The 25,167-nt window shown below is 43.5% G+C and overlaps 1 protein-coding gene across 4 annotated transcripts in view; it reads right to left on the reverse strand.

Moving 5' to 3' along the window:
• GALNT10 (polypeptide N-acetylgalactosaminyltransferase 10) overlaps positions 1–25,167 on the reverse strand; it is a 150,179-nt gene that overhangs the window by 9,748 nt on the left and 115,264 nt on the right. For all 4 annotated transcript variants that reach the window (XM_077326478.1, XM_077326476.1, XM_077326475.1 and 1 more), the window contains 4 exons: positions 10,674–10,781; positions 8,538–8,759; positions 7,389–7,505; positions 147–296 (listed from right to left, as the gene is read on the reverse strand). In XM_077326478.1, the coding sequence (XP_077182593.1) occupies positions 147–296; positions 7,389–7,505; positions 8,538–8,759; positions 10,674–10,781 (597 nt within the window). The remainder of the gene's footprint in view (positions 1–146; positions 297–7,388; positions 7,506–8,537; positions 8,760–10,673; positions 10,782–25,167) is intronic.

Here is a 25,167-nt window from a genome sequence, read left to right on the forward strand (position 1 = left end):
GCTGTCATTGGTAGACATGTTACTATGCCATATTTTCCCATGGCTAGTAGTAATTGCACAAAAATACAACAGGAATCATAGTATTCACCATTCACTTGTGATCATGGCGGTCTGATATAGTCTAACCAATGAGTGCAAATACTCACTTTTCTGTATTTCCAGAGCTGATTCCCCTTCATTCCATGGCAGTCATAGAGGGTCACTGGGCTATTGTGAGAAATTGCATCAAAGCAGAATTTTTTTGTGTGCTGGGGATCTCCTGGACGAATGTCTTCTCGCCAGCTGAATGTGAAAACCTGATTTGACAGACAAATCCTCAGAAAGTGTTGTAAGACAAAGCTTTTAATATGTACCCCCTTCATGTAGGCACAATGTAAAGAATAACTACTCTCCTCAGCTTGGAATACACAACTAGCATAAAGTATTTCTGCCTCACATTCATTCACACAGCATATCTAGATTTTTGAGCACTGTAGCCAAGATAGTACTCTGTATGGGAGTTTAATGGATCTTAATTAGAAAGAAAGGCAGGATATAAATGAAACACATTTTCTAACAAATGCTATGATCTAATTGCATAGTATTACCCAGTTTGCATTTAACGTAAAAACTGGATGCAGTGTTAGCCCCTTTCTGACATTCTGAGAGTGTAAAGTGAACGCACATGGGCAAGAGGGCTGGCATTGCAGCAGCAAGCACTGTACCTAAACTAAATGTGTTCTTCAATATGCTATAATGAACTTTCATGTGTATACATACACAGGCTTATCTCTGTTAGTCAGAAACTCTGAAAAACAGATTTACCAGTTATGTGGACCAAAGTGTATCCATGTAAAATCTAGGCATATAGTGCAACAAACACTTTATAGGATCAAGTGGAATTTGCTGCTGCAATATTTATCCCTCCATATCTATCCCTCCATATGTGTAACAGTTTCTGTATCAAAACAAGGCCTGAAATATGTTCAGAAAATCCTGTTCTTTACCTTAGGGTGGTAGAAGATGAAAGAAAAGAAGATGAATAATTAGTCAGAGTTCAAAAAATGAAAGAGAAGTACAGTGGCAGCCCTGGTAAATGTGTTGAATGGCTACATATAAAGAACACAGCTTACAAGGCAGTTACCTTCTAGGGCAAAGAGCTTTAAGAGAAAGAGAAGAGTTCAAAGACAAATTTTCAGTTTGACATCATTTCCTTTGTGATGCCTATTGGCAATAAAAATGACAGTCAGCAATAACAGGTGGGATTATTTTTAGACACGGACTAGCCAAAATAGTTCAGGAGAATGAAAATCTAACAGTATACTATAATGTAACTGTTAGCTTCATAAGAGGAACAGTTCTGTAATATGGGTTCTACTAGGGGCAAAGCCCGTTGTATCCAAGAATACAACGGGCACTAGAGCTTGGCACTGGAAAGAGGAAGGGGAGAAGTTATCCAGTCTGTAAGGGCATGGGGTTGAATGTGTGTGTTGTGTGGGAGGTTGCGGTGGTGTGGTGGCAAATGAGGGTGTGGGTGTGGAGATATGGGTGTCAAGAACCTGTGGTTTGGAATGTTCATTGAGTGTGGGACAGGACTGACCTTTGGGAATTGTGGCATAGTGGTTACAGATGAGCTTTCCGGAGCCATGTCTTCAGATATGTGAAGGGAAAATCAGACTGTAGATTCTTCTTAGGGGGAGATTACATGGCAACCAATTCCCCCCAGTTCTGCATCATTTCCCTTCTTCTGTGAATTAGGCCACAGACACCAAAATGCCCCTCTGCCCTAATACACATGGGGTAGTCACAGTACACAGGTGTCCACCCTGTTCCTTCTTTTCCATTTTTTCACTGTTGATAAAATGTTATGTGCCCACATGCTTCTTTCATGGTTGCTCCTTAGAAGAAGAACGGATTTTTGTACCCTGTTGTTTACTACCCAAAGGAGTCTCAAAGCGGTTTACAAACACCTTTTCCATTCGTCTCCAAGACCAAAACAAAAGAAAAAAAAAGAAAAAGAGCAATTTCAACATATACTATCAATTTAATAGACAAGCCTAGATATAATTGCAAATGGAACTTTCTGAGACAGCCATGGCTTATTTGTTTCAGAGTTAATGAGTTTAATTTTCAGTTTCTACTCATCCAAATTAATATGCAATAGCCCTTTATTTTATCAAACTGATTCCTTATCCATGAAGTTGCAGAGCTTCCTTTCCCTGCTATGTTAAAACAACATTTTCATACAATGATTACTTCCATTCCATGACACTGTGTCTGAGGAAGTGTGCATACTAACAAAATGTTAAGAGCTTGAATAAAACTTTGTTGGTCTTAAAGGTGTCACAGGACTCTAAATTTGTTCTACCATGGTACAATAAAACTGCCACTTTTGACACCTCATATGTCAAGAGGGCAGAAATATCTGACAGGCCAGTTTCATCTTTTTTATGGCATCTTGCCCTCTGGGATATGAGCGGGTTGGGTTAGGTTGTATAAGTTCCGCTGCCGCTTGGGCTTTTAGGCTTTTGAACTATTTTAATGTATTAGGGAGATTTTTATTGGGGATTTTATATGCGTTGTATGCGTTGTACGAGCCTTATGGGAGTGGCGGGCTAAAATATAATAATAATCATCATCTACTGAGGTACTAATCACATGCTGTGTGATGAAAAAATAGATTACTGAATGTGGTGACATAACCATTAATATCATTTCCTGTCATTAGTTTTATAATATGCTTTGAAAAAGAATGTTGGTTCTTGAACATGAATTCTTCTCAATGGGTAGAGATGCTGCTTTGCCCATCCATTCCCAGAAGCAGGACCAAAAAACATCCCCAAGTTTTAGGACTTGCAGCAATGAATATGAAAACTTAAAACTGAGGAGAAAAAACAGGTATGACAGCACAGAAAAAGGAACACGGACATGAAAGATACCTCTAAACTCAGAGTTTGTTAAACCATCTCACATTAAATTAGGCCTTGACACATTTTTCTTCTCTTGGCTCTAAGAGCCAACCCCTCAAATTTGCTACTACAAGTTCTAATCTTTTCACACACTTTTATTAAAGTTATAAAAAGAGTTCTGCAGGATAGAAACATAGCAGTAGCCCTGGCAGTCATCACAACAAAAGCTAACATCTAAGCTTAGATCAACTTCTCCATAATTTGTCAAAATTCCATCTTTGTTTTTTAAAAGACTTCATTTAATTAAATATGGGAGCCAATATAGAAAGCTATTGCTTAAGTAATGAATTAGTTTACATATAAACAAACAGTGACAAGAACTTCATGCTCATTTATTTTTAAGTTACACAATAACATTTTCTGATAAATAAGCTTTGATTTGGATCTTTATCAATTCCCATCCCTGTTACAGACAACCCTTCCACACTGAATGTCCATGCAGGTTCATGCTTTTGGGAAGTTAAAAGTGACTCATTCTTCTCCTGTCAAGAACCAGGCAGAAGTCACCAAGTAAAGTCTGTGATAAAGGAACTCCCGAGATCATAAGCAAAGTGTAGATCCAAAGAAAAAGTCTTTATTACACAGAGCAATACAAAAGTTTCTACTTGCAAAGTTCATAGAGCAAATGTTTTGGCAGAGACAAAGGATCATTAATTCCCAGAGGTACTTATATGGGGGACCAACGAAAGGAGGGGGGAATGAGGGATTGCCAAGGTGGAAAAATAAGACTAGTTGCTAAGGGATTGCTAAGGTGGAAAAATAAGACTAATACAATGGGTTCTCAGAGGAGCCATCTAGCTCAGGCTTTGATCTGAATTGTTGCAAATGTTGAGTCTCCACAGAGCCAAGCAAAGTCGAGAGGGAACAGGAAGAGATAAGGAGGTCCTACTGTGAGCTACTTTGGTATGCAGGAGAGGCCAGGAACTGGCAGGCGATTTATGGCTTTATGACAACCGGCGGGAGAGACCGGTTGACTGGGATCAAAGTTGAGGCATGAATCAGGGTTCATGACATCTCCTTTTCACCAAAGGGACAACTGAGAGATGCTATGGTAAAATAATTGCTGAACACACTAAGTGTTACAATGACTTTCCTAGCCCCTATGACAAAATGGTGTCACCCAACTTGCATGATTCAAGTAGGCCTGGCTACTTGCTACTGTTCAACAGCAGCTACCTTATGAAAGCCAGTGTGGTAGAACAGTTACAGCTTCAGAGTAGGGTCTGAGTGATATTCCTATCTTGCTGCAGAAGTTCTCCAAGTGATTCTGGACCAGTCACACATTTTCAGTCTGATCTACTTCATGGTTCATAGTTATTGTGAGGATAAAAAGACGAGGGGAGAATAATGTTGGTTGCTTTAGTTCCCACTGTGGAGACAGTGGGGTATAAATGAAATATAACTGAAGATGAGAGGCAGATAAGTTGGTGAATGGCTTAGGAGGAGTGAATGAGGCAGGGTAGGAGAGAGGATATGGGGGTTACCAGCAGAAAGGAAAGAGGAAATAGTGTTGGGAGGGGGGATACAGGGAGAAGTGACAAACTCCTCAAGTGTGCTCAGCCTAGTGGCTGGCACTGGGGTGGAGGCTGCCAGAGGGCGGTGGGGGGTGGGAAGGAATCTGAAGACAAAAGGGCAGATGAAGGTAGGTTTGGTGTTAGGTGGGAAGGAAAGAAGAAAGCAGGAAATGGGGATAGGCTATGGGGGCTTTCAGGGAAGGGTAAGAGGAGATATGGGAGGGAAAGGAGATGATTCCCCTGCAAGTCCTTGAAGGTTCCCACTTGTTCTTCTTAATTTCCTGTTCTCTTAATGTAGATTATCTTGACCTTAGGTTATGCCACTCCTCTTTAGGGTGTTTAGGATTACAGCAATGTTAACTCCTAGCTACGATAGATGGAAGAGTTAACATTTGTATAAAGACTACATCCATCCTCAAAACCTCCCTGTTAGCAGAAGAGTTACATAACAGACGACTGAGATAATCACTATTAGGATAAGAGCTGTGGGCTTGAAGTTTCTAAAAGGACACTTATGGGCTCAAAAGACAGCTTGATGAGTGTCTTGAGAACAAACAAGCAACACTGGAAGCAAATCCATAACTAGTCGAAAGCTTCAGAAGAGATGATCCCTTCAAGAATCCTCAGACCAGCTTATGTTTGAACAGGAGTTTCTGTTCAACATCTGAGTTTCAGAACTGAAGCCACTGCAGAATGTTGGGTCTAAGTGCTTCCTGTGTTTGACAGTGGTTTCTAACACCTGCAGAAGATACTGCACAGATTTGCATATGTGATATGCAATGTGATGTGTAGAGGCCATGGGGATGATAATTATTTTAGTCTAGTTTCTTTAATGAGACTCAGGTAGCAAGTTGGAATCAGCCTGGAACTGGGATTCAGGGCCCTTGCATTAAAAACCATAGGTTAGGGACAAACTATTTTTATGAAGTTTAAAAACTTCACTTGATCAATGAAGGGCTGTGAGGATAACTTCTGCCACTCCTGCTCATCTGTTTTCACTGTCTTGGAAGATCTATCAGTAGTTACTAGCCATGGTGACTGAGGGGAACCTCCACTTTCTGAACCTCTGAATTTCAGTGCCAGGAGACAGCATTAGGGGAAGGTTGCCTTGTTGTTGGTCTTCCAGAGGAACTGGTTGGCCACTATGTCAGACAGGATGCTGGACTAGACAGCCTTATGTTCTTACTAGCTGATAAGCCCGTTGTAAGCAAAATACAATGGGTGCCAGCGCCCCCTACCCAGCAGCAGTGGTAGCGCATGGAGTTCGCCAGTGGCCGCGGAATGGTGGGGTGGTGGTGGAAGGAAGTAGCCATCTCCCATGTCCCGCTCAGGGTCCTGTAGCGTGCTTGGAGGCTGGGATACTGGCGTAGGGCTTTGGGAGGTGGGGAGGCAGCATCCATCCCCTGGAGCCACCCCAGCGATGGGGTCGCTCAGGTGGAGTGGTGGAGACTTGGAGACGTGGCAGCTCAGGCAGCTAGGCACGTCTACGAGGTGAGGGGTGAGCGTGCGGTGAGTGAGGGCAGGAGCCGTAGGGACAGGGCCAATCAGCGTGCAGCCAAAGCTGGCTGCACCCCGATTGGCCCTATTCCAATTCGGACACCCCAGACTCCCTCCACCCCCAGGCTGGTTTCACAAATATTAAGAGGAACCATGGGTAAGATGAACAATATGGATGGAAAGGCATATATGACACCCCCAGGCTATCAGGATATCATGATAAGCTATTTGGCAGTTATATCTGTGGATGGTCTTTTATCTCGCATGGTAACACAAACAGGCCTGAAGCCCCTATGTTCACAACCAGGATTAAGATTTTATGTTTAGATTCCATTCTTCCTTGTCTACTGTTCAGTAGCTCACTCAATTCGTAAAATAATAGGTGATCCAGCATTTGTTCTTCATACAGCTTAAGTCAGGAGAGCACCGAAGATTCTTTCAATAACTGTGAAGATAGTGCCATGATCCTTCCCTCACTCCCCGCTTCATCTGATCAAATGGGCTTTCACAATCACACTGCCAGTCAGGAGTAGGACAACATAACACCTTTAAAGACTTGGAAGGAATTCCATTAATGCAAAAAAAAAAAAGGCTAGAATTCTGTTAGTGTGTCCTCCCTGAAAGTGGCACAGAAAGTCACTCCTCCATGGGGCAACCACCGTATGAGGCTAAGAGGGTTAGATACTCCCTTCAAACTGAATCCTCCCCAGTTGGCTCTGAGATGTTCTATACTCAATGTGTTTTCTTACCAAGAGCTTCAATTTGTTTATGAATAGCATGTTTACTTGGTAACTAGGCCATCAACTATGCTACATTATCCCTAAGCCAAAATAATTTTATTGCTACTACAGCACCTTCTCAGAAATTGATTAGAATAGATTGAGGGACTGTCTTACTCCCTATTTCCCCCACAAGGCTTTATGCTCTGCGGGTACAAATAGGCTGGAAACCCCAGCCCACAAGAAGTGCATCTGGCCTCAACCAGGGCCAGGGCCTTTTCGGTCTTTGCCTCTGTCTGGTGGAATGAGCTCCTGGGAGAGCTAAGGGCCCTGATGGAGCTGTCTCAGTTCCACAAGACCTGCAAGATGGAGCTCTTCCATCAGGCTTTTGTTTGAGGCCAGGTGGAGGAAGATCTGCCCCTCCTTCGGCATTCCAATTGACACCTTTCACCAGAGGTATGGCAGTGGATGGTGGGATTGAGAGGGATGGGTGTTGGGGAAGCGAAGGGGTTTCATTGTATTTTATTGTATGGTGTGAGCTTCCGTGGGCTAGCTGTTTAGGAACGGTGGCATATATATGTGTGTGTGTGTATATAAATATAAATAAATAAAATGTCAGTAGTTTCTACTTTGGAAAAAATCTGTTTATACAATTCTCCATCTAAGCAATCCAAGAAGAGCTTGTTCTACAATAAATAAAAACCATATACCTGTACATTGTTCCAGGCTGCTTCTCCTCTGCCTTTCACACAGGTTTCAATTCTTAGTGGTGAACCCAGGGCTCCATATTTGGTATCTGCACAAAGTCCAGTCCCTACATTACGGATCTGCAAGAGTAAGTCAATGATTAGTTCTGCAGGCATCTTCTGCACATACTGGAAGCCATGAAAAGTGCTTAAAATATTCTCTTAAGCTAATAATATAAAGACTAAGCATGGCATCCTTTTTAAACAGGTACAAATGGACAAAAGGCTCAAGAACTGAGAAACCAAAAATGGAATCTAGAGCAATCACAAAAGAATTTCAATCAGCCTATTCAATACAAATAAATTAGGCTTGATAATAATTTAATAAGCAGGTAAGTATGAAGTTAGTGTACCTGGCTGGCTTCAAAATAATCTTTTTCGTAAAGGTTTGTCAAAACTATGAATTTATTACCCAATTGTTCCATGCCTACTACCAGGGTTCCCTTATCAAAGTCTCAAGTTATATGCACCATGAGTTTAGTACACATGGATTTCTCTAGTTTTATTAAACATAATCCTAGGGGGATGTGAAACAGTCAAAGCTACTTTTCAATGAAAGAAATAAACAAAGCCTAAATAAATGCTCCAAAGTATTGTAAAAAGATTTCCTGACTGGGATCACTGCTAATGCCTTATTCTTTGGTTTTTCCGCTCCAGAATATGGCTGGTCAAATTTCTAAATGTAAATGCCTTACATACAAGTCTTCACTTTGCTACAGGCTGTTAGTAATTATGGCTGCCAGTCAAGAGAACGCCACACCTCTTTTCCCTCTCCTCACCAAACAGGTTTACTGTTGGACTGGCCAGGAGAAATATGGAGGCTGCTGTCTTTCTCAAATATGGCATCTTATTCTTTTACTCTTCAGCAGAAAATGATATTGAAAAACTGTGACATTACAAATTGATATTTCTAGCTGTATCTGAAATAAAATAATAGACACACTTGCTCAATTCCAGCAAGCAAGTCCTGTACAACCAAGCAGAAATGCCATCAGGGATGTAATCAGCAGATACTGGAAATCCTGTTGTTAGATTCACAGCCACAATCCAAACATGGCTGGCTGGGGCTTCTTGGTTTCATCTGATATTGCTGAGTTTCCTGAATGAACCAACCTCTCCCCATGCTGCTGCTGGAGGCTCCACTGGTGGGTAGAACTTTGGCAAATCCCAGGCAACTTCACTCATAAACCATTTGAAGCTTTTGCAGTTGAGATTATTACGAAGTTCTTTCTGGGCAGTTACATCCCCCGCAGACAGATGCCGATATTCGGGTCTTCTCTGATAAATATATTCTGCATATTCATCCATCCACACCTCAGCTACACGCTTCAGGTTCTACACAGATGCCAGTATTTTGGCAAGGAATAAGTGAAAAAAATCATATCCATGAGTTGAAATTGAACTAGACATATAAGAGAAGGTTTCAAAAGGATTCTTACACTATTATTGCAAATGAATTTGCTCTATTAGTGGTACATATACATATGTAATTTGTGAGCTTAAACCCAAAGTTTCTACTGCTATAGTCATAGGGGTCCAATTCCTTGTGGATGAAAAGACAACTTGTCTTTAAACAGCCCCGTGGCGCGGAGCGCCACGGACTGAATAAAGCAGTAAGGGCTGTGTGGGAGGAGTTAGGGCGGGCCCTGTCCGGGATAAAAACTCGGGAGGGGCCAATCAGGAGCCGCGAAGCGGCTCCTGATTGGCCCCTCCGAGTGTCCATCCTGCCCCAAGCAGCCAATGGGGAGCCACGCTCCGCCGGCCGGGAGAAGGGTCAAGAGAGCCTCGGGTGGGGGGTGGACTGGGCAGCCTTCTGCCACAGAGCCACGGGTGGGGGGTAGGCCTTCCCCCAGGCCATCTAGCGCCCATATCATTTGCATGTGAAATGGGCTTTAAATCTAGTAGATTTATAATCCAGTAATGTCTTGTAGTCCACTTGATCTACCACTTTCCAGAAGGCAAGATAAGTGCTGTCCTACTCAGTTTCTTATTAACAGTTATGTGGCTGTCCTAGAACATAATAGATAATCCATGATGGGAAAAGCAGTCACGACACGTATCTAATGTAGACACTTTGAAAACAACTGGAAGCAGTTTCTGCTCTTCCAAGTCTTTACGTTGTCTCATACTGAGAAAGCTGACTAGCTACCCTAGGACAAAAGCAAGCATGAAAGAGGCATTTGTCAAACCATAGCATCTGCCTGTGTCTCTGAACATCTCCAAGCCTAGAAATTACTTGCTATAAGCAACACAATTCATCAACAAGGAATATCACTGTGAAATTGGACACATCATTTAGTCCAGTGGTCCCCAACCTGCGGGCCGCGGCCCGGTGCCAGGCCGCGGCCCGGTGCCAGGCCGCGAAGGCCATGGCGCCGGGCCGCGGCTCCCTCTCCCCGTCCCCCCCCCGCAGTAAAAAACTTCCCAGGCCGCAAGCTTGCGGCCCGGGAAGCTTCTTACTGCGGGAGGGCGGGGAGAGGGAATCAGGGCCGGCCACGCCCGTGTGGGTGCGGCCCGATGCGTGGGTGCGGCCCATTGCGTGGGCGCGGCCTGTGGGCGCGGCCCGATGCGTGGGCGCGGCCCGGTGCGCGGGCGCGGCTGATGCGTGGCCGTGGCCCGCGGGTGCGGCCCGATGCGCGGGCACGGCCGATGCGTTGGCGTGGCCCGCGCAGGCCGCGGGCCGCGCCCTGACGCCCTGCCGGTCCCCAACCTCAGAAAGGTTGGGGACCACTGATTTAGTCAATCAGCAACCACTAAGAGGGAAACAATGGCATGTTTTTTGTTGTTTCTTCCTTTTCCCACCAGAGGGAGCCCCTATCCATTTAAAAACACACATTTTTGGAAGACAACACTGATTTTTATTTGAATTTTACTAACACTGGAGTGGCAAACTATTTTTAAGCAGCACAACAGCACAACTACCTTCCTCATATGCAGTTACACTGGCAATTAACCCCCAAACTGGGAAGTTCATCTTTTTCAATATATGATAAGTTAAGATAACTAACTGATATTGGCAGATTTAATTTCAAATGCCCCATCATCAATTATATGAAGTGTAATTTAATTGCCTTATTGCTCCTTTATTGGGGTGGTGGTGGTTTACACTAAGTAATACATAAGCAGGCTTGCTGTGTTAACAGGTATATTATTTTGGCATAATGCAAACTAAAGAAAAAGAGGAAATATTTTCTCTAAAACTCTGTTCCCTAGGCTTGGGGAAGACCCAAAAGAAAGCATAGTTCTTACCCTTGCCAGGCTGACTCCTGTTGGCACCTTATAAGGGACATATTTTCTGTAGATATGGCCTACTCGGGAGCAAGGGATATCTTCCATGCGACCCCCACACATCCAAACCTGTGAAACAGTAGAAAATAAGTACAAGTCAGTGCCTTTCCTGCAATACATAAGAAATCACTGACATACAAAGTTTCAAGTTTACCATAAATACATTCAAATCTCATCTGTACTACTACATCAAGCTATTAGCTTTCCCAATAAACATCATGACAGTATAATTCTACACCAAGAAGAAGAAATAATCTAACAAGTTATTTGGAACATGAAGAATCAAAAGCAGGATAGTTTTTGTAATTTCTCCCATTCCCATCAAGATGCAGCCACTTTACAGCAATCCTGTGAGGTTTTCAACACAAAAGAGACTTTTAGGGGTGGCTCATCATTGTCCACTTCTGTGTAGCAATCCTGGATTTACTTGGTGGTTTCTCATTCAAGTACTAACTAGGGCTGATCATGTTTTAACAGTCAAGATCTCATAAGATTTATTTATTTATTATATTTATTATATTATATTTATATACCCCCCCTTCAAGGATCGCTGCCTTGTTGTGGCAAGGGGGCTTGCGTAGTTCAGTGAAGCTATGAGCTATACCGTGCAGGGCCACCCAAGACGGACAGGTCATAGCTGAGAGCTCTGACAAAAGGTGATCCACTGGAGAAGGAAATGGCAAACCACTCCAGTATCTTTGCCATGAAAACTCTATGGACAGTTCCAATAGGCATAACGATATGACGCTGGAAGATGAGCCCCTCAGGTCGGAAGGTGTCCAATATGCTACTGGGGATGAGCAGACGGCTAGTACGAGTAGCGCCAGAATGAATGAAGCGGCTGGGCCAAAGCCGAAAGGACGCTCAGTTGTGGAAGTAACTGGTGGCGAAAAGACAGTCCGATGCTGTAAAGATTTTTATTCCATAGGAACCTGGAACGTCAGATCCATGAATCAAGGCAAGCTGGATGTGGTTAAACAAGAAATGAGAAGACTGAACATCGACATTTTAGGAATCAGTGAACTAAAATGGACAGGAATGGGTGAATTTAATTCAGATGACCATCAGGTATACTACTGTGGACAAGAATCTCGCAGAAGAAATGGAGTAGCCTTCATAATCAATAAGAGAGTAGGAAAAGCAGTCTTGGGATACAATCCCCAAAATGACAGAATGATCTCAGTTCGAATCCAAGGCAAACCATTCAACATCACAGTGATCCAGGTCTACGCCCCAACCACTGCTGCTGAAGAGGATGAAGTTGATCAGTTCTATGAAGCCCTACAACACCTTCTAGAAGCAACGCCCAAAAATGATGTGCTTATCATCATGGGGGATTGGAATGCTAAAGTAGGAAGCCAAAAGATAACCGGGATAACAGGCAAGTTTGGCCTTGGAGTACAAAATGAAGCAGGACACAGGCTGGTAGAATTTTGTCAAGAGAATACAATGGTCATAGCAAACACTCTTTTCCAGCAACCCAAGAGACGACTCTACACATGGACATCACCAGACGGTCAACACAGAAATCAGATTGACTATGTGCTCTGCAGCCAAAGATGGAAAAGTTCTATCCAGTCAATAAAAACAAGACCAGGAGCTGATTGTGGTTCTTGTTGCAAAATTTAGGCTTAAATTGAAGAAAGTAGGGAAAAGCACTAGGCCACTCAGGTATGAACTAAATCATATCCCCGACGAATACACAGTGGAGGTGACAAATAGATTTAAGGAATTAGATCTGATAGACAGAGTTCCTGAAGAACTATGGACGGAGGTTCGCAACATTGTACAAGAGGTAGCAACTAAAACCATCCCAAAGAAAAAGAAATGCAAGAAATCAAAATGGCTGTCTGAGGAAGCTTTACAAATAGCTAAGGAGAGAAGGGAAGTGAAAGGCAAGGGAGAAAGAGAAAGATACACCCAATTGAATGCAGAATTCCAGAGAAAAGCTAGAAGAGATAAGAATGCCTTCTTAAATGAACAGTGCAAACAAATAGAAGAAAACAATAGAATGGGGAGGACCAGAGATCTTTTCAAGAAAATTGGAGATATGAAGAGAACGTTTCATGCAAAGATGGGTATGATAAGGGACCAAAATGGTAGGGACCTCACAGAAGCAGAAGAGATTAAACAAAGGTGGCAAAATTATACAGAAGAACTATACAAGAGCGAGCTTAACATCCCTGATGACCACAATGAGGTAGTTACTGACCTGGAGCCAGACATCCTGGAATGTGAAGTCAAATGGGCCTTAGGAAGTCTGAGCAACAATAAAGCTAGTGGTAGTGACAGCATTCCAGTTGAACTATTCAAAATCTTAAAGGACGATGCAGTAAAAGTGCTACACTCAATATGCCAGCAAATTTGGAAAACTCAACAATGGCCACAGGATTGGAAAAGGTCAGTTTACATTCCAATCCCAAAGAAGGGCAATGCCAAAGAATTTTCAAACTACCGCACCATTGCACTAATTTCTCATGCTAGCAAAGTTATGCTCAAAATCCTACAAGCTAGGCTCCAGCAATATGTGGACCGAGAACTTCCAGAAGTACAGGCAGGATTTCGAAGAGGCAGAGGAACTAGAGATCAAATTGCCAACATACGCTGGATCATGGAGAAAGCTAGGGAGTACCAGAAGAACGTCTACTTCTGCTTCATTGACTATGCTAAAGCCTTTGATTGTGTGGAGCACAACAAATTGTGGCAAGTTCTTAAAGAGATGGGAATACCAGAGCATCTTATTTGTCTCTTGAGAAATTTATATGCAGGTCAAGAAGCAACAGTGAGAACTGAACATGGAATCACTGACTGGTTCAAAATTGAGAAAGGAGTTCGGCAAGGCTGTATACTGTCGCCTTGCCCATTTAACTTTTATGCAGAGCACATCATGAGAAATGCGGGATTAGAGGAGTCACAAATTGGGATCAAGATTGCAGGGAGAAATATCAACAACCTCAGATATGCAGATGATACCACTCTAATGGCAGAAAGTGAAGAGGAACTAAAGAGCCTGTTGAGGCGGGTGAAGGAGGAGAGTGCAAAAGTTGGCTTGAAACTCAACATCAAGAAAACAAAGATCATGGCATCCGGCCCTCTCAATTCCTGGCAAATAGAAGGGGAAGAAATGGAGATAGTGACAGATTTTATTTTCCTGGGCTCCAAGATCACTGCAGATGGGGACTGCAGCAAAGAAATTAAAAGACGCTTGCTCCTGGGGAGAAAAGCTATGGCAAATCTAGACAGCATCCTAAAAAGCAGAGACATCACCCTGCCAACAAAAGTGCGTTTAGTCAAGGCTATGGTCTTCCCAGTTGCAATGTATGGCTGCGAAAGTTGGACCATAAGGAAGGCCGAGCGTCAAAGAATTGAGGCTTTTGAACTCTGGTGCTGGAGAAGACTCTTGCGAGTCCCTTGGACTGCAAGGCGAACAAACCGGTCAGTCCTAGAGGAGATCAGCCCTGACTGCTCTTTAGAAGGCCAGATCCTGAAGATGAAACTCAAATATTTTGGCCACCTCATGAGAAGGAAGGACTCCCTGGAGAAGAGCCTAATGCTGGGAGCGATCGAGGGCAAAAGAAGAAGGGGACGACAGAGAATGAGGTGGCTGGATGGAGTCACTGAAGCAGTAGGTGCAAACTTAAATGGACTCCGGGGAATGGTAGAGGACAGGAAGGCCTGGAGGATCATTGTCCATGGGGTCGCGATGGGTCGGACACGACTTCGCACATAACAACAACAACAAAAATTTATATACCGCCCTCCCTGAAGGCTCAGGGCAGTTAACATGAAACAAGAAAATGATATAGGTAACATTATTTATAGTAACAACAAGCTGATAACAATGACATTAACATAACAACAACAACAACACTAAAGAATGGTGGAAACTGCAAGGAGCCTCAGCTCAACTCTTACTGAGGGTTGGGCACATTTGTAGCAGTCGTAGTAAGGGGGAGGCTTGGGGGCCAATGGGAAGCGATGGTGTAGGTTGACCTCAACCAAACGCCTGGCAGAAGAGCTCCCTTTTGCAGGCCCTGCGGAACTGTTCAGATTCTGTCAGGGCCCTGATCTCCTCTGGGAGCTCATTCCACCAGGTGGGAGCCAAAATGGAGAAAGCTCTGGCTCTGGTTGAGGTCAAGCGGGCTTCCTTGGGGCCAGGGACCACAAGGAGGTTGGAGGTGGTAGAGCGCAAGGCTCTTTGAGGGGTGTAGGTGGAGAAGCAATCCCTCAGGCATACTAGATCAGGCTAGTGTGAGCAATCCAGGCTAGTACTGAAAGTTAATGCCCATTTTAGCTTGAGTTGCATGCATATGACTATTTCCTATATAAAAACTTCACACAGCAATTAAAGAAACATCACAGAATTTTTAGAATACATATTAACACCTGACTGAAATTTTTGCAAATCTAGTACAAATGAACCTTCCTGTTTTAAGTTATGCTGTAGATCTGCACTTATTTTTTTTTTCGTAGATTTTTTATACCGCCCTCCCATATGGCCCAGGGTGGTTTATATGGGAATATTGTGGAATACATAGAACATCATACATTAATAACAGTCACAACAATATATCAATAACAATTCTAGCAGTGAATATAAATTTAACAGGTTACCATAATTAACTTGTTGAACAATTTCAATAAAACAACTTTAACAGAATCCCTAGGGAGGTCAGAACGTTCAGGTTATGGAGGGTATGACTTGAGGGGGACCGCCAGATGATTATAGGTCGGATTAACTTCAGTCAAATGCCTGGTGGAGGCATTACTTAGCTATGGTCAATAACAAATTAAAATTCTTATTTTGTATTAAAAGTTGAGCATCGACTGATTACTTGCAGCATTATGGCTCAATTAGTGTTTTAACTACTGCAACTATGCCAACATTCTATAAGAACTTTCTTTCATACTAGATTATATATGGATATAATTTTTTGCCAATTTCACTTAGTGTAGAGCTACTGTTGAATGCACGCATTCCAATAGGCTTAAACATGAATTTAAGTGCTTCAACCAATAATAATGTACATAATCTGTTTTAAAGTATCATGGGCATTAGTAAGCAGACTGGCTTCTGAATGACTTAAAAGATTGTTTGGCCATGATTGTTAAGATAAAAACATTTTAATGTTCCAACAAAGGTTCCATTAAAGCCATTGTTGGTTGGCTGCCACTACAACTCCAGCAGCTTCAGATTTCCTGCTTTCATCCTGCACAAGAAACTCAATACTGAATTGACCTTTAACTGCCTTTTCAATATAATTTTAACTTTTAAGGTCAGCCATGTTAAAGAATTTACTGCTCACCAGTGACGCTGACAGTTGATAGTATTCGTATAGGTTCATCAGTTTCAGAATGTGAAGCCAGCAGCTTCAGGAAAAGATATCTTTTCATCGCTAGTCACAATATTAAAGAGATGTTTCAACAAAAATATTGTGTGGTCATTTTTTCAATGTCACATTACTACTACTGTGATTGAATCCTTCGACCTTCAATATCTTGAGCTACTTAGGCCAATATTTGTCCAATAATAATCCTATATGATTGATCTTTTAAACTAGTTTCAATTGTTGTAGTCCATTGGATTTGGTAAACTGTTGATCTACAGTAGCTCATTCAATAGTATCTGAATGTGGGTGGCATTTCTCATTCTCTTGTTTCTACTTAATTTGTAAAACACTAACTACTTTATCTGATGATTTAAAAATTCAAAGCAGCTGGTAAGTAGTACACTTTTTGTTGTTGTTGTTGTCAAGTTGCAGTCAATTTATGATGACCCTATTTAGCTTGTGAGATCTGATAAGACTGAGCTAGCCAGGACTACTCAGGTCAGGTCAAAGGAGTACATTTAAGACTGTAGAAGTGCATTACAAATTATTTCTCCTTAGGGATTGTTGAAATAGTAGTGAGTAGAATTATATTCTAAATAGTTTTCTTCTTCATAATTCAATTTAGGTTTAGATGGTTCTTAAAAATTCAATAAGGGCCTGGTAATGTCCACTTCAAGAATTCATTTAGAAGTTGATTAATGATTAATACAGAATAGTACAGATGTCTGACTACAGGGACATCATCAGGCCCTGTAGTACAACACCTGTAAGCTCTGGTTAGAGAAACAAATGAGTAAGATTCACTCAGAGCAAGAAAATATATAATATACTTCTGATCTAACACAACCTTTGCCTTATGACTGTGAAAATAATACTGTATCACACAGACATTCACAGCAAAAGAAAAACAAATTAGAACTGTATACTTTTCTAGTCAACATACTTTTTTCCTTATCCATTGGCATGCTTACTTTACAAACCTGGTAAAGATGTTAAAAGAGCAGGAAGGGCAAGAATAGAACTCAAGCCCTAACAGATCTGTCATGCCTGGCCACAATTGCTGATGGGTAGCTAAGTTAGTTTGTTGCAGTAAAAATAAACAGGAGTAGAGATGGACACAAACTAGAAAATTCCAGTGTTGCTGAACTGATCCTAGATGCCCCAGATACCTTGAAACAAAGTGGCTGCTTAAAGTGGGAGGAAACGAAACTGAGTGCCAAAATGGCTGCCAATCATTTTAGCCTCACAGAGGCACATGCGTGCCTGTCTGCTGTGAAACTACAATGGCTGCCAGCCATTTAAAACCTCTATTTTGTTTCCCCCTGTTTAGAAGGGGGGGAAATAAATGGAGGACTTAAATGATTGGCAGCCATTTAAACCTCTGTTTTGATTTCCTCTGTTTGGAGAGGGGGGGGGGAAGCAAAATAGGATTTAAATGACTCAAACCCAAAAAGTCTGGGAGATGCTGGGGGATGCACTTGCTCTCAACCTGGGTTTGGGGAGGGGGTATGATCCAGCCAAATTCATGATAGATTTAAGGTTTTGAACCAGTTCTTGCCCATCCCTAAACAGGAGTCTTGTAGCATCTTGGAGATTAACAAAGGTTTATTCCAATATAGTGTTTCAATAGAATACAGCCTAATTCTTCAGATGCTTAGAATATATCCTTACTATGCTCTCATTTTACATAGGAATATGGAGAAAATAGCCAGTATCTAAACACATGCTTTTGTAAGATTAGATTATTGAACTGTTCTCTGGGCAGGATACTAGCAACAGCAAAGCCAACCACATGCCCACTAGACCCTTGCCCATCCTGGCTTTTAAAAACAGCTGGCATAAGGATAAAGGGCCCCCTCCGGGAGATAATCTCTCACAACAGGAGAATTCCCGGAGCGACTGAAAGAGGCTGTGGTATGCCCACTGCTGAAAAAAACATTTCTAGATCCGCGAGAGCCTAATAACTACAGACCCGTCTCGCATTTAGCGTTTCTGAAGAAGATGATAGAAAGGGCAGTTGCAAACCAACTGATGGAATACCTGGAAGAAGCTTGGGTCCTAGATCCATCCCAGTCATGTTTCCGGCCTGGCCATGGGGGAGAGACAGCGTTAGTCACGCTGACGGACGGCCTCCGTCACCAGTTGGACCGAGGCAGGTCGGCACTGCTGATATTACAAGACGTCTCAGCAGCGTTCGACACAGTCGATCATGAGCTTTCCTTGTTTGTTTATTCTTTAGGACTTCTGTCAAAACGGAATCCAGGTAATGTCCGTTTTCAGTGAGATTCTTTAATCAGTGACAAGGCTCACATAGGTATGGGGATACCAGTCTGGAACGTGTCAATACAGACCGGTATCCCTATACTTAAGTGAGCCTGTGGCCAGTATTATACTATTAATATATATAAGGAAAACTACAAAAATAGGACATTTTTCTTTCTTTTATGAATATATTTATCATATTGCCAGTGGATAGGTCTGTTTCTCTCTGTTTGGTTTAATTACTAGACCGTCCTTCTTATACTCTTGTATTCTACCACCTCCGCCAAGCCAAGCTACTAGCGCCCTACCTGGCCCCGGAACACCTAGCCACAGTGATCCATGCGACGGTCACCTCTAGACTGGACTTTTGTAACTCACTCTATGCAGGCCTGCCCTTAGCCTTGATCCAGAAACTACAGCTGGTTCAAAATGCAGTGGCCAGGTTCCTCACAGTAACACCGTGGAGGTCTCATATCCGGCCCATTCTCCACCAACTGCAATGGTTGCCAGTTGAATTCCGGATCAGACTAAAGGTTCTGGTAATTACCTTCAAGGCCATACGTGGTCAGGGCCCAGTGTACCTGAGGGATCGCCTCCCCGCCTATGCCCCCAAAAGAGCTCTACGCTCCACCACTACTAACCAGCTCTAAAGAAGTCTGCCTGGTCTCAACCAGGGCCAGAGCATTCTTTGTTCTGGCCCCCACCTGGTGGAATGAGCTCCCAGAGGAGATTAGGGTCCTGACGGAGCTTAAACAGTTCCGCAGGGCCTTCAAAAAGGAGCTCTTCTGCCAGGCATTTGGTTGAGACCAGACAAGCCGTAAGGGAGTGGCGAGAAACAAATCTATTAATAATAATAATAATAATAATAATAATAATACAACCAACGGTGACTGAAGGCCCCTGCTCGCCCCCTGCCCCCCTCAGAACTCCACCAGTATACTCTAGACCTATTTGCATTGTTGCACTGTTGCATTGTTTGTATTGTTTATACTGTTATATTGTTATATGGTTACAACTATTAGTTATTATTATAAGGTTATTCATATGTTATAGATTGTTTCACGTATTGTTCTTTGTTCTTATGTAAACCGCCCTGAGCCCCCGGGGAGGGCAGAGCTGTCAGACTGCATGTCTGCTGCCTTACCACTCTGCGCCACAAGAGGCTCATATATAAATATAATAATACATACATTTAAATAACTTAATACTGGTGCAGTTTTTGCAAAGCTCTTGGAATTTTAAGAGAACGTTTCAGTACTAAGCAGTCATTTACTAAAGGGTGTGAGGTGTCTACGAATAACAGGATTTTGCTGTCCTCCTGGACTCAAGATGGTGGCTTCTTCAACAGTTAACTCAAACACCATCAACGCAGATCCTTCCCTGAAATACAAACTGCCTTTGAGATGAAATCTCCCATGTCCCGCTCAGGGTCCTGTAGTGTGCTTGGAGGCTGGGATGCTGGCGTAGGGCTTTGGGAGGTGGGGAGGCAGCATCCATCCCCTGGAGCCACCCCAGCGATGGGGTCGCTCAGGTGGAGTGGTGGAGACTTGGAGACGTGGCAGCTCAGGCAGCTAGGCATGTTATTCGCACTTCTTCATTTTCTTTGGTACAAGAACAAGCATCTTGGAGGCCAACATTTCTAAAAGCTAGCAAGATGTATGTAAGCCAGATTCAGAAGCAAACCAAATTTACAAGAAAAGTATAAGCCATTACCAACAGGAAGTATAGCAGACAGCTGATGGGAAGTACGTTAACATGAGGCGGGAAAGGAGCACAAATAAATAAGCAGAAGTAAGCGGCCCTTCTCAATGTCCACTAAATCTTGAGGATTAGATACCATAAGTCTCAATAATCTACTTAAAAATTAACCTCTTGCAGCAAGATGTGACTTGACCCTTACCAGTCTGGCTTCCGTCCTGGCCACATGGTTTGTTGACCTTTTGGATGATCTCTGGCTCCAGGTGTTATTAGATCTGTTGGCCACATTTGATGGGATCGACCATGAGTTATTAGTCCATTGACTAATTCTGGATCCTAATTCTATCAGGTGGATCAATAACTGGTTGACAAATCGTATCCAGAGGTTACTCGTTAATGGTTCAGCATCTTCTTGGAAAAGAGTGACAAGTGGAGTTGCCAAGGATCTGTCCTGGGGCCTGTGGTGTTCAACATATTTATAAATGATTTGGATGAAGGATTAGAGGGGATACTTATTAAATTTGCAGATGATCCTAAACTGGGAGGGGTGGCAAACACAACTGAAGACAGCAACAGAATACAGGATGATCTTAGGCTCGAGAAGTGGGCTAAACTGAATAAAATGAAGTTCAATAGGGACAAATGTAAAGTTCTGCATTTAGGTTGGAAAAAACAAATACACCAATATAAGATGGGGGAGACTTGTCTTGGCAGTAGCATGTGCGAAAAGGATCTAGGAGTCTCAGTAGACCATACATTGAACATGAGTCAGCAGTGTGACTCAGTGGCTAAAAAGGCGAATGGGATTTTGGGCTGTATCAAACGGAGTATCGTGTCCAGATCACGGGAGGTGATGGTACTGCTTTTCTCTGCTCTAGTTCGGCCTCACTTGGAGTACTGTGTTCAGTTTTGGGCACCTCAATTGAAGAGGGATGTTGATAAATTGGAATGTGTCCTGAGGAGGGCAACAAAGATGTTGAGGGGTTTGGAGACCAAGACCAAAGAAAGACTGGGGGAACTTGGTCTGTTTAACCTAGAGAGGGGACGGCTGAGAGGGGATCTGATAACCATCTTCGAGTATTTAAAAGGGTGCCATATGGAGGATGGAGCAAAATTGTTCTCTCCTGCCCCGGAGGGACAGACCAGAATGAATGGGATGAAATTAATTCAAAAGAAATTCCATCTAAACATCCGGAAGAAGTTCCTGACAGTTAGAACAGTTTCTCAGTGGAACAGGCTTCCTTGGGAGGTGATGGGTTCTCCATCTTTGGAGATTTTTAAACAGAAGCAAGATAGCCATCTGACGGAAAGGCTGATTCTGTGAAAGCAATGGGGTGGCAGGTTACAGAAGATGAGCGACTGGGATGTGAGTGTCCTGCATAGTGCAGGGGGTTGGACTAGATGACCCAGGAGGTCCTTTCCAACTCTATTATTCTATGATTCAATGACTTATTGGAATGGGGATATGGGGCACAGCTTTTTGCTGGATACACTCTTTTCTCCAAGGCTGGACCCAGAGGATGCCTGTGGGGGATGAGCTTTTGCATCATGATACCTGTAAATTATGGCTCCAACCAATATATGTAAATTCTAGACTTTTTGGAGACCACCTCCTATGGCATATACCTAGGCTCACCACTCTTCGCTATTATATAATTCTGTGCTGAGAGTGTATCTCATGTGCGTCAGAAAAAAAAGCTATATACACTATTTACAGATCCCATTCAACCACTCAGTTACACTTTATAATGAGTTTAGACATTTTATATAGAGTGTATTGTTAAAATTCTGACCACTGAGGAAGACCCGTTAGGGTCGAAATGCGCTTGGTCTTATGTGCTGTTAGTTCTGTATAGTTTTTATGTAGTTTTATTCTGTTTAACCGCTCCTCGCCGAGTGGATAAAATAAAAGAGTAAGGGCTCCGTCGGAGGGCCCTGTCCAGGATGAGGAAGGGTGCCGATAGGCCCCTTCCCCCAGACTGACAACCGGAGGGCCCAATCGGCAGGCGCTTTGCCCGGTTGTCAGTCCGCCGGCAAGGGACCAATTGTGATTGGTCCCTTGCCGGCGGACTGACCAAACGGGAGGCCCCCATCCACTCTCCTCGGCATGCGGCCAAGGGCCGCCATTTCCACCCTCGCTGCGCACAGGCCAGGTTGCTGCCTGGCTGTGCGCCTCACAGGACCCGACGTCTGGCCCTGCGGCCGCTAAAACACCGCCGCACCACCGCCCCTCACGCCCACGACTGCCCTCCGCCAGCAGCCGGCCCCGGAACACGCACAAGCGGCAGCCACGCCGCCGCAACAACAGCACCTCTCCTGCCGGAGACAGCAGCGGCCATGGCTGTGCCCGCAGCCACCAGACCCAGACGCGGCAGCGGTCGCAACAGTGACGCCAGCGCCGCCCCCCAACAGGCCAGGTCGGCCGCCGGCCCATGCCGCTAGGAGCGGCCACTTCCGGACCCTACATGACCGGCGCCGCCACACCTGCCACCGGCCGCGCCCGCCGCGATGGCGGAGCCGCCAGCCACTGAAGACGGCTGCTTTCCTTCGAGGTAGGCACGCGTCTGCGGGGGGGGGGGGGGTACCGGCAAGCGGCGGTGGCTCGCGTCCTGGCCCACGCCCGGCCTCCAATATGCGGCCAGCGGCCGGGAAGCCAGAGACGCGCCCCACCGCGATCACAAGGCCCGCTAGCGCCCGCTGTATTCGGGCTGCAGTGGGCTTAGGTTCTAGTAATAAATAATTACCATTTTTACATTTTATTGTACAGCTCTACTTCTGAGTTCCTACCTGTAAAGGTTGTGTTGTGTTCCTTTTTTGGTTTTGGTTCTGAACATCATACCCCAGACTCCCTCTAGAATCATAGAATAATAGAGTTATACGATAAAAGAAATAAGGTTGGTCTGACATGACTTGTTCTTGCAAAACCCATGCTGAGTCTTAGAAATGACAGCTCTTCGTTCTAGCTGCTCAAGGATCAAGTGTTTATTTGTTCCAAAATTTTGCAAGCTACAGATGTCAAGCTGATGGGTCGATAATTACCGGGATCCTTTTTCCCTTTCTTGAAGATGGGGACAACATTGGCTCGCCTCCAATCATCTGGCATTTCATCTGGCATTTCACCCTCTGCTTGCTATTCCGGGGGGAAGGGACCAATGGCTATCCTTCCTCATCCCGGACAGGGCCCACCCCAAGGGCCCTTAGCGTTTTATTTATACCGCTCCCGCAGAGCGGTTACAGATTTCTTTACATACCACAGCAGAAAGGGTAAATGCAACAACTATAAAGGAATCTCAAAGGGGAAAGAAAAAGCCTCCAGTAAGTCTTTATTACTCAGCATAGTGGGCGCGGCCCGATGCGGGGGCGCGGCCCGCGGGTGCGGCCGATGCGATAATACGTGTGTGTTTAACAGAACCATGTAAAATTCCAATTTTATTTTAAATCAGAAATGCTTTATATAATTGAAATGTTAAAAATAAGATGCTTAGATTTTAATAATACATTTTTCCCTTTAAAAATCATTTTACATATCCTGATTTATGTAGACTTTGTAGAAAATCTGGTGATTTTTTGGCACTGCTGGGATCCAGACAAACAGCATGGGGTCATAAAAGTAGACCTTGTCTGCCTTGCAGTTACCCAAGTTACTGTTATACATGCAGCCCCTATAGCTAGCAAAAACGTCTTCCTGCTAGTAATCAGAAAACACATGGGATATTAATTACTAAAATACAGACCAATACTCAAAGACATGTAGGGGAATAAGCTTCTAGAAGAAGAAATTTACTTAATTAACATAAACAGAACCAAGTTAAATCAGGTAAATGAAAATCGAAATGCTGCAGAAAGGAAATAAATGCACATGTGAAATAAACACAGTTTAACCCTTTATCCAACAAACTATTGGTTACTAAAGAAGGAAATAAAAGGAGAGAGTCAAAGACATACAAGCCTGTTTCCAAAATATGATGGGGCAGTTTCAGAGGAGGAAACTAACCAAACTGGAAAAGCACAGCTGAACAGGATGGAAAAGTTGGGGTAATTGGGGTAATCCAAAACCTGCTACAAATTGGATGGACTAAAGCAGGGGTAGTCAAACTGCGGCCCTCCAGATGTCCATGGACTACAATTCCCAGGAAAGGAATTGTAGTCCATGGACATCTGGAGGGCCGCAGTTTGACTACCCCTGGACTAAAGGATAACTTTTTATACATTTTAGCTAAGATTAAGGAGAGAAAAGAGTCTTGACGTTGAAATTTGGGAGTGATTAAAAAGTTTCACTTTCCAGAGATGAGCTAATTTGAAAAAAAAAAATTATATGCACATTGTGGAGAGGGGTTTTCTTTTGTATTAAAGCCGCCTCGAGTTGATATTGTCACAAAGGATGGGATATACATTTAAAAATAAATAAGAAGATGAAGAAGAAGAGTTGGTTCTTATAGGCCACTTTTATCTACCTGAAGGAGGCTCAAAGCGCCTTCCCTGTCCTCTCCCCACAACAGACATGCTGTGAGGTGGGTGAGGCTGAGAGAGGCCTGATATTACTGCTCGGTCAGAACAGTTTTATCAGTGCTATGGCGAGCCCAGGGTCACCTAGCTGGCTGCATATGGGGAAGTGCAGAGTCGAACCCAGCATGCCAGATTAGAAGTCTGCACTCCTAACCACCACACCAAACTGGCTTTACACCAAATAAAGTACTGAGAAGTATCTCTTTAGGGAGATTTGAGAGGTTAGATAGGCAAGTATTTATAGTTGAGTTTTCTATATGATGGAATAAGGGGAGAAATCTTTCTGTCCAGCGCTTAAGATAAGGAGGAAAAATTGGGGCCTGTCCCATTGCTCATTGTTTCATTCATTAATTCATTAATTCATTAATTCATTAATTCATTAATTAATTCATTCATTCATTCATTCATTCAGTGTATATACCTGCCACTCCCACACAGTGGTGCATGGTGGGTAACAACATACATTTGTTGTTGTTGCAAAGTCGTGTCCGACCCATCGCAACCCCATGGACAATGAACCTCCAAGGCTTTCTTGTTCTCTACCATTCCCCGGAATCAATTTAAGTTCACACCAACTGCTTCAATGACTCCATCCAGCCACCTCATTCTCTGTCATCCCCTTCTTCTTTAGACCTCAATCACTCCCAGCATTAGGCTCT

Source organism: Paroedura picta, chromosome 3 (assembly GCF_049243985.1).
Source record: "Paroedura picta isolate Pp20150507F chromosome 3, Ppicta_v3.0, whole genome shotgun sequence".
NCBI lineage: Eukaryota > Metazoa > Chordata > Lepidosauria > Squamata > Gekkonidae > Paroedura > Paroedura picta.